The sequence below is a fragment of the Haliotis rubra genome, unplaced genomic scaffold (assembly GCF_003918875.1).
Source record: "Haliotis rubra isolate DU_JTF1 unplaced genomic scaffold, ASM391887v1 Scf126, whole genome shotgun sequence".
Classification (NCBI taxonomy): Eukaryota; Metazoa; Mollusca; class Gastropoda; order Lepetellida; family Haliotidae; genus Haliotis; species Haliotis rubra.
The window spans coordinates 207964-218594 of record NW_025765181.1 but is presented as its reverse complement, the minus strand read 5'-3'; the positions used below and the strand labels follow the sequence as shown (position 1 = coordinate 218594).

The following is a 10631-nucleotide window of genomic DNA, read 5'->3' as shown; positions in this document are numbered from 1 at the left end:
TCTCTAACCCGTGAAGATCCGGGTTGGAATTGGTTTTCAGCAACCCATGCTTGTCGTAAGAGGCGACTTAAGGGATCGGGTGGTCAGGCTCGCTGACTTGGTTGACACATGTCATCGTATCCCAGTTGTGTAGATCGATGCTCATGTATTGCCTGGTCCACTCGCCGTCATATAGCTGGAATAATGCAGAATGCGACATTAACCACCACCACCAATTATTTCTCCATGTCTGCACACAAGTCATCCACTAAAGGACTGCAGGAAATCCCTCAATTCCTGATGGCCATTAGCACTCGCCACTTCTGTTGCTGTCATTCCAGACTTGTTCCTAGCCTCAATGTCCACACTCTTCCTTGAGAGGAGAAACTTCACCATCTCCAGATTCCCTCCATCAGATGCCAAGTGAAGGATGGTATTTCCACTGTCAGTCACTAGTGACGTATAAGCTCCTCTGCTTACTAGGAACTTTACCAGTTTACTATGCCCCCGCCATGCTGCACACATCACCGGTGTCAGGCCCCGCACCCCTTTACAGTTGATGTCAGCCTGACCTTTAGCAAGCAGCTGCTTCACATTCTCCAGATCCCCCTTCCTGGTGGCTTCACAGAGGTTGCGGATTTCCCGGGGGTTTCCATAATATCTGGGATTTGTCGTCACTGTAACACAAAGTTGACATATCTGAAATAGTAGATGTATTATTCAAAGATGCAGTATGTTTAATATCCAAATCGATAAAAAAGCCACATAGACTGAAGGTGAAATGTATATTTTACTATTCTCAATTAAATTGATTGATACAAACATGACCTTAGCATGGTGACAGCCAGGTCGGAAGAAATTAAGACGGGTTGACTTGTCACAAAGCACGTATGTTGGTGGGGAAGTGAGTGAGTTCGTATGTTTATTTTCTCCGCTCTTCGCAACATACCAGCAATATCACGGCGAAGGACACCAGAAATGGGCTTCACAGATTGTACCCATGTGGGGGATCGAACCCGGGTTTTCAGCGTGACGAGCAAACGCTTTAACCACTTGGCTACCCCACCTCCCCTGTTAGTGGGCTAGGGTGTAGGAGTGTTTGTAGTTTAGGGGATCGGTAGTTCCGGTAGTACCTCGATACTGTGTGCTGTTAACGCTACTTTTCACCTCCTTGACACACGGGGAGACGCTCTATAAGTTCTATTCTATGGAATTCTACTCAATTCCTGCATTGTTGTGTAAGTGTTTTTTTGCGTGTGTTGATAAATATTTTTGAAGTTGTTAGAAGTTATATATTAGTTCACCAGAGTACTCGCGCATACATTTCAGTCGAAACCTAAATGATAGACCGCAAAGAAGTAACTGCATATTTCAAGATTTATTTCCAAATTTTCGAATTTCGACTATTTTATTGTTGCATCAATCAAATATGTAATTTTCATGATAAAATTGATATTTTATACTTATCCTGATTCATGCTTATTTGCTTTCTAATTCCTCTCTTCCGAACGATTAAGTGGAAAATTGAATCCCTACAATTCCTTGAAGCGAACGTACAATCACTCACATTCGAGTTACCTCCGTTTTCCCGCCAAAGGCACCCACGTGACCTCTGCATGCCTTGTCCTCACTCTCTCCGAACGTACCCCCCACATAAGCTTACAGGGAAGCCCGAGTGGTGAGATGGGACGGTTGGGAGGGCTTCATCTCATGAGTCAGGATAAGTATAAAATATCAATTTTATCATAAAAATTACATATTTTTCCTTATCCTGACTCATGCTTATTTGCTTACCGAATCCAACAGAATAAGTGGTGGGTCGAGTGTCGAGGTTAGTGCTCTAACTTCGTGGGGGTTGGATGCTGTAGAAGACTGTAACCCTGCTGCTTTTTTAGGCTTTTAGGGTCACCGCTCTGATCCAAAACGAGATGTCGTCCGAGAGACTTCTACAGTCGAGGCGGGAGTCAGCGGGATGAAGAGACGCTTGAACTTCCTTCTCCTCTCAACAGTTCTATTTAGGTAGACCCACAGTGCTCTGACCGGACACAAGGACAAGTCGTGTGTGTCATCTGGACCAAGGATGTTAGATAAAGCCAGAACGTAGAACTGACGATCTGGTTGCCCCTGCAGCTGGTTCTTAAAGTAAGGCCGGAAATGCTTGGAAAATGCTTTTTGGTTTCAAGATCAATATGATGAATTTGACACAAGATAAAAGCACATATATGATACATGTACAACTCTACTTAGTTGGATATTAAAGCTCAGATTAAAAAATGCACTTCACAGGAGGAAATTTTGACGTTTTAACAACATCCGTAAATATTCTAAGTACAAACTGTAGTTTTGAAATACAGACTAATTATTCATATAGCCTCCACTAATTAAATTGCATAAATGATTGTAAAAAGTGGTTTTTTTTAACATCGATATGTGAAAAATATGGAACTCTTGTAGTAGTTCTATTCAAAATAATTACGTAAAAAAGTCTTTATTCAAATCGCATAGATAATCTTGTTCACCCATAGAAGTTTCACTTCGTGTATGAGCATTGAACTGGCAACATGATATCTCTACAGAACAATTAATTTCAAATTTATACCAGTATTTCATACTGGAGAAACAAAGGGGGAAACCTCTCGTCAGCTATGACAGGGTTTACTATAGAATGTGTAAAGCCCTTCATTTGACATATAGTCAGGTTAACAAAGTTGTAAACAAATCAGTTACCTCAATCAATCAAAACCAGGTAGGAAACACAAACTGGATAGCTTTGATAAGGGTGTCATATGCCATGCAGTTTATAAACTGTATGAACGCAAAATCCCACCGACGTGTGCTAAAATACAAGATGAGATCAAAGATACAATAAATGTCTCGAAAGCAACACTTGTTGTAGCTCTGGTAGAAATGGGGTTCAGGTACACCAAAATGGGAGATGACAGAGCTGTGTTTAGAGAAAAGTACTCAATCCTGTCCATGCGATCAGCTTATCTCAGAACAGTTGAAGAATACCGCAATTTGGGGTTTCAAATTATATACCTTGATGAAACCTGGTGTAATAAAAATCACTCAACCGATCGGATGTGGCGTCCTTTAGATTGTTCCAAGGCAACGGTGTTACCAATCAGGCAAAGGTAGACGCCTAATCATCTTGCATGCTGGTACCCGTAGCAAGGGACTGATTGGGCGTTGTGACTTTGTTTTTGAGGCCACGAAATCTGATGGCGATTACCATAGCTAAATGAATGAATGAATGACTTTATTGCAATAGAGGGGCAAATGGCCCATTATACAGTGCATTGTACAAATGTTATAAAGTAACAATGTGAGCTATGTTTTATACAATGTTTTATACTGTTTCAAATAAAGACAATCCATACATTTCATATATTTGTATATTAAATGTTACTTTATAAAATTCATTGTAACATGGATATCTGGCAAAGGTAAACACATCCCATAAACATAAATGATATCCCAGCACTATTCTCTGTTTGTCAAAGCAACTACCACGGCGTAGGCAGCTGATTAACATACCCCCCCCCCCCCATCACTTCCTTGTCAGTATCCCATTATCTTCCTGCCAAGCTAGTGAGATCATTGCTCACTTCATTGTTTGTTGTTTTCTAAATTACCTTTGCCAGTCTCTGTGACGATACAGGTGCCTACGGCGTAAATATGCCATACTACTGTATTGTTTCATTTTGCTGTTACCAAAGCATTATTGTGAAACATTGCCGGGGGTCTTACCCCAACAGGTTTGACTGCATGTTCCTTGCATATAAATACGGCGTATCATCTCCTGATCTTCATTCTTGAACTGCAGTCAGACTTGTTGGTCATATTTTGTTATTGTTTAGGTAAGACCTTGCATTCTACTTTTCATGTATTTTGTGTTACTTGACTTGCATTTTATTTACGACAGGTTACTAAATTGATGTTGGACTTGTACTTTGTACTTTTTGTATTTTAAACTTACGTTTGATTAAATATTCAAAGGTAACTCTTGTTTATGCAACGTGCATACTTAATAAAGTTCTATTTCGACATGCAGTATAAGTTATGATTTGAAATATTAGACTTTGTCTTGTATATATAACTTGCTCTTTTCATGATATCATTTAGGTAGTTCTGTTTGTGTAATTGTAATGTACTTCAGACATAAATGTAATCTATAACAATGTTATCATTGCTAAAATATGTGTTTGATTATCAATATATACTGACAATGTTAATAATCTATTGATTATTAATATATACTGACGATGTTAATAATCTATTGATTATCAATATATACTGACGATAATGATTCTTGCCTTTTACAATAAAGACTCTTGAACTGCAGTCAGACTTGTTGGTCATATTTTGCTATTGTTTAGTTTTAGATAACTTGTGAGATACAGGGAAACGGCCCGATCTCACAAAGATATAATTGTTGATGGAGCGCCGCACAGTTGACATGTGGTATAATAATAGTTATGGTTAAGTTGGTGACACAAACGATTTACGTTTTTTCATTGCAAGGAATACGTACTTTCCTAGACATTCAATGGTACATACATTATCTGATGTTAAAAGTAAATATAACTTATGTTCTGATGGAAATTGCCAATAATATCCTGGTAATAATGATTGTCTTAATTCGTTATAAAATGGGCACTGTAGAGAAAAATGTAATTCTGTTTCTACAGCTGGAACAATACATAGCGGACATAGGCGTTCCTCTCTCTTTAACCCCAGTTTCCTCCCCATTTCAATCATTAAGCAATGATAAAACAAAGTGCAGAGCGATAGATGTTCACTGATATACTAGATAGATAACTTTAAAAAACCACAGCAGTTTGACTGACTGATATAGAGATAATTTAGAGTACTGATTTAAACTTTTGAACCACCGCTGGTTATCAATATCAACACACCTCCGCTTGAACGAGTGAATAAAGGAAGGAATGCTGTAAACCCGTTGATCGGTCCACACCGACCCAAATCCATATTCAAAGAGGAGAGTTTTAACTCGAAAAGCCCAACAATCAATACCCTTGTTCGCTATGCATTTTTCATACTGATAAACATGATGTAGTATAACATTATTTTCTTGATAGAGTAATCTTACCCAATACTTGGTAATCTTGACATAGTGATTAACCATGATGGAATATCGCCCAAGCTCTCAACGAGCTACTGACTGACTGGCTGAGTTTGGTTTTACGCCGCTTTTAGCAATATTCCAGCTACATCACGGCGGGGGACACCAGAAATGGGCTTCACACATTGTACCCATGTGGGGATTCGAACCCGGGTCTTAGGCGTGACGAGCCAACGCTTTAACCACTAGAGTACCCCACCGCCCCTCCGCGAGCTACAATGTTGGGAGTTGATCTACTGAGATGTAGTAGGCCTTTACAGAATCTATTCTGGAAAGCCTCAATATCTGGTGCCGGATGGAATCCCAAATTTCACTGCCATATGTAAGCACAGGTAAGATTTTCACATAAAAAATATGAAATAAAACATCAAACGCTAGTTTATCAAACTGAGAGATCTTAGACTTCAGACACTGCAAGACTTTGAGACCTCGTTGAGCAAGAGTTTTCTGAGTCATATGCCAAGAACCCGAGCTAGCCAAATGGACACCGAGATATTTGTATGTACTAACCACTTCTAGGGATTTACCATTAAACCTGAACCTCTCATAAGATCTTAGACGCCCCCCTTTCCTGAAAACAGTTACTTTACTTTTATTATTATTGACGAGAAGTTGCCACTTATTACAATACAAACACAACTTGTCTAGTCTCCTTTGTAATCCTTTAACAGTGCTATCAATAATAGCAATGTCATCTGCAAAAAGCAAGATAATTAGCTGAACCACACCTATGGATATGCACCGCTGATTGTCTTCACTCAGGAACTGAACAATATCGTTAATAAAGAATGAGAACAGAAACGGCGAGAGCTGGCAACCCTGATGAACCCCTTATGCACAATCAAAGAAGTCTGTATATCCACCACCACGAGAGACACAAGCTTTAACATGTGTATACATATTACTTATTAACCTGTGCATTCGACCTTTAATGTTGCCAACCCAAAGTTTATATATAGCAGACCTGTACGTGAGACAGAATCAAAAGCAGACTTGAAATCGATGAAGGCGCAATATAGCCTACCCCGATATAATGACAAGTACTTTGTTATGACAGCATTAATTATGAAAATATTATCGACAGTTTGGTAGCCTTTCCTAAACCCAGCCTGTTCTTGTGTAATAATGTTTTCATGTGTCGCCAATTCGGTCAGTCTGGAACAAATAATTTTAGAGAATATTTTCCTGAAACTTCTAATAATGTTATAGGTCTATAGTTTTCTGGAGCATTTACATTACCATTTTTTAATATAGGAATAATAGCGAAATGAATGGGCAGGTATTTTTGGATTGGTTCGAACATCACCTTTTACCGCAGCTGCACGAACCAAGCGTTATCATTTTCGATAAGGCCAGTAACCATAGTCTGCGTGTCACTGGTACCATCACTTCCTGTAACGTGCCCTACAGGCAATCAGAAACAAAGCCCCAGCTCATGGAAAAAATCCGGCAGCACAAAAAGCCAAGCCAGTACATCACTGACGAACTAGCTGCGAAACAAGGCCAGATAGTTCTGCGTACACCAGTACAGCACTGTGAGCTCAACCCCATCGAGCTGATCTGGGGGAACTGTAAGAATTTTATTGCTCGCAATAATACCACATTAACGCTTTCAGACGTTAAAGAGCTTGTGTATGCTTCTTTCGCGAGAATTACTCCTGAAGTGTGGCAAAAGGCTGAAGACCGTGTTCTCAAAATCGAGGACGAATACCGTCTGCGGGACGGCACTAACGTCAGCCGAGTTGCACTTGTTGTAATTCCGCTAGAGTCCTCGACCAGAAGTGATACTGACACTTGATATTTTGAGACGGTCCCTGACATGCACTGCCTGTGCATTACATAACGCTGTCACCCTGTCTGCCTGCCAGGGGGATCACAGTATAGTTTGTTTCTTTGAAGTGTTTCTACCATGGAATTTTTTCTAAGTTTTTTCGATATTTTACGAGTAATTATTATGATTAGGGAATGGTACATCGTGATTATTCATATGCCTTATTAGGTCGAGGTGGTATGAATGATTATAATATATGAGTTTTGAATCTGAAATATCAACCATGATCAAACAATTGCCAAAAAGCATTTTCCAAGCATTATGGACTGCAGCATGCTCTCCGTAGTCGAATCTCTTACGGTCAAAGTCTAGGGCGTGTATCTCTGACATCTTGGCCGCAGTAGCTAAGGCGAGGAGGAACAGCGTCTTTTGAGTTAGCAACTCAAATGTTGTCTGCGTCAGCAGCTCGTATACATCACTGATGAGGTGCTGCAACACTACGTTGAGATCCCATGTTAGAGCAACACGACGAGTTCAGGAACCTTAGTCAACTTCATACCTGGGGGGAATGGTGATGGCCGAGCTGATCGCCGCCAGGTAAGTAGACAGCCTAGAGCCCTTCAGATGTCTAGTATACCTCAGGTGACACAGGTAGTCTGCTACTTGTTTCTGGCCGTGAACCTCTGACGAACAGCATACTGGTCGAAACTTCTCCACTTGTCGTCATACAGGTTACATGTAGATCGACATAAGGCCAGTGTCACTGCCTTGGCTGCTCTGGTGGAGTACCCTCGTCTCTGTAAGCAGTGCGTAATATGCTCCATACCTGTAGCTGGAACGCTTCTGGAACGCCATGCCATAGCTTGGTGTGAGGGTGGACGAGTAGATTTGGCCAATCAGGGAGTTGTAGTGCTGGCTTGCCGTGCTGCTCTATGAGGTCTGGAATCAGGATCTCGCCCGCCAGTAAGGCACGAGCAAAGTCACTTGTATGATCTTGCATAGTACTTGCGGTAGCAGGATCAGTTGAGGGAACGTGTAAGCGTTAAGTCCCTCCCAGGGCGTCGACAGCCCATGCTAGCGGATCTGGCACTGGCGAGATGAACATTGTCACCTGGTGGTTGAAACGGGTTGCAAACAGGTCGATAAGAGGATGGCCGAGTTCTGCTGTCAACAACTGGAACGCCTCTGGATGCAGCATCCACACTGTGGGAGACGGCCTGACCGATCAGGATAAGGCGTCGGCTAAGTCGTTCTTCGCCCCTGAGATGTGGCAAGCCCTCATCCTCAGGTTGATGTCGTCTGTAGCCCTCTCCTAGAACCTCAATGACGTAGTCGTGTTGTAGTACTCTCCAATTTTCCCAGTAGAGACTCAGACGTCCACTCACGGTTGACGGTTGTACAGGAGCTGCTGGAGGTGGAAGGGACCAGTCGTGCCGACTCTGCATATCAATGACGGGAGCTCCGAGCGCCACCAGAAAAGCGCCCACAGCCGGAGTAGCTTCTGTTGTTACTGGAGCGACGAAAAGACCCCGAGTTGCCGCCCCGTGCTACTCGATTTTTTTTCTCCTTGGAACGCTTTATGCCGGAAAAGCAGGACCGTAACTGACTACGCTGAGATGACTGTCGAAACATGTTCTTCATCTGGAGGGACTTGATCAACATAAAGTCGTTGGAGTCTTGCATCACCTAACGGGATAACCGCCGGATGCTGCCGTCAAACAGAGTAGGCATTGCCCAGGGTTTCCACAGGAGAGGGTTGGTGTAGACCTCCGGTCATGTACAGGAACTCAGCAATCCCTGACGTCGTAGTAGTGTAATGCCCGTAGAGGCCAAGTGGCATCGTAGTAGTGTGATGCCCGTAGGGGCCAAATGGTCTTTACGCTGCGTGACGAGCGTAGACAGGATCATCCTATGGTTCTTGAATGTGCTCAAAAGCGACTCGTTGATGGTCCTGGACCTTGTTAGCCTGAAGAACGCCCCTCCGGGTGGTTGTATCCAGCTGCGCCAACTTCATATCTTCTACACTGTAACTGCGGGACTTCGAGTCGGAGACCAGGTAGAAGTCCTCGTCTACTTGAGGCGCCTTGGTGAAGTGGTGATGTCGGAACCTTCATGCGCTAAACGGTGGAATGTGCTGCCCCTGCATCTTCGATTCCTTGCCGACTGCTTTATAAATTGAATTTGCATTTTTGATGATTTGTTTCGGCAAGTCCATACCGAAAGGTATCAGAATCTGCAAAGTTATGTTTTACGTTGATGTGACCTTTAAAGGTTACATATACACTGACTCACTCTGCTGTTGATTAGTGTGTGGGTTCAGTAATTTTTAAAAATTATTGCAAGTTCCTTGCTTATACTTAAATAACACAGAGTAGATACAGGGTCCATGTACAAGGATTCACTCCGTTGTTGACAGTGATTTTGAAGAGGTGACAACTATATTGTTTCACTCCAGTACTGACAGTGAGTGAGTGAGTGAGTGAGTTAATATTTAACGTCACATCGGCAATATTTCAGCCATATCGTGACGAGAACATTTGATATTGAAATGAAATATATGTATATTATAAAACACCTGCCGACGGACAGTAAAAATACTAGATGATCACAGATATGAATATAAAAAACTAGCGAACAAAGCTAAAATATTCCAATTAAAGAAGACAATACAATGTAAAAATGGCCTATAGATCGCCAACAACTGAAGGTAGATCACCATACTAGGAACCATGGGGACTTACATTACCTTTGCTACCTGCATGGACCCTAGCTGGATTTACACCATACCTTCAGCCATTGGCGTTTATACCGAAAATTAGCCATATAGTAAAATAACAAAAATACTACGATTAAAAACCTGGTATACTTAAATGTACTTGAAATGTTTTGGGACTTACGTACCCTCTCAGGAGGACAATAATTTTACGCTACTTCAACCCCCCTTCGAGGGCACTGCCACTAACAATCTAAGTTACTAAGCAAATCTACCAATAATTAAAATACATATATGTACAGAACATATTATTCACAATTCATTCATTAAATCAATTTCTTTTAAAAAGCCAATAATTAAATGAAAATTAACAGTGTTAAAAAGATCCTTAACTGTTTTCACATTGAAGTATTTATCCCTTATGATGGAGAATTCAACACAGTCAAGCAAGACATGCTTGACCGTGGTTCTCTCATCACAAGGGATACAAAACGGAGGATCCTAACCTTTCAATAGGTATGCATGAGTGTATCTAGTGTGGCCAATACGACATCGTCGCATGATGACCTCTTCAAACCGGGACTGACAACCCAAGTAAGTGTAACCGATATAGGGGTTTATTTCATGTAATTTATTAATACCTACTTGGGTGTCCCACTTCTTCTGCATCAGATCACGGATGAAAGTTCTAATGCTAGCTTTGTAATCAGAGTATGGAATTAGAAGTGGTGTCACAGATTTGTTAAGTGCTGCCTTAGCAGCAAGATCGGCCATTGTATTCCCAGAAATGCCAACATGACTGGGTAACCAACAAAAGACGATGTCGCATTGGCCAGTAGCAAGCTCATTATATAATTCAATAATTTCTAATAAAAGTGGATGTTTACAAGAAATATTTTTAATAGCCTGAAGGCAAGAAAGAGAGTCAGAAAAGATGATATATTGTTGATATTTAGGGTGTTTCTTAATATATTTTAAGGCTGTTAATATGGCGTTTGCTTCAGCTGTGAAAATAGAGCTGT

The 10631-nt window shown here is 41.3% G+C and overlaps 1 protein-coding gene across 1 annotated transcript; it reads right to left on the bottom strand.

The window, feature by feature from the left end:
* Positions 1 to 240: 240 nt before the first annotated feature.
* On the bottom strand, positions 241 to 7896 carry LOC124266509 (histone-lysine N-methyltransferase EHMT2-like). Its single transcript, XM_046701304.1, has 3 exons — positions 7723 to 7896; positions 7256 to 7385; positions 241 to 656 (listed from the first exon to the last, which is right to left on the bottom strand). Exons 1-3 carry the CDS (start codon positions 7894 to 7896, stop codon positions 241 to 243), a joined length of 720 nt encoding a protein of 239 aa, XP_046557260.1.
* Positions 7897 to 10631: the final 2735 nt, after the last annotated feature.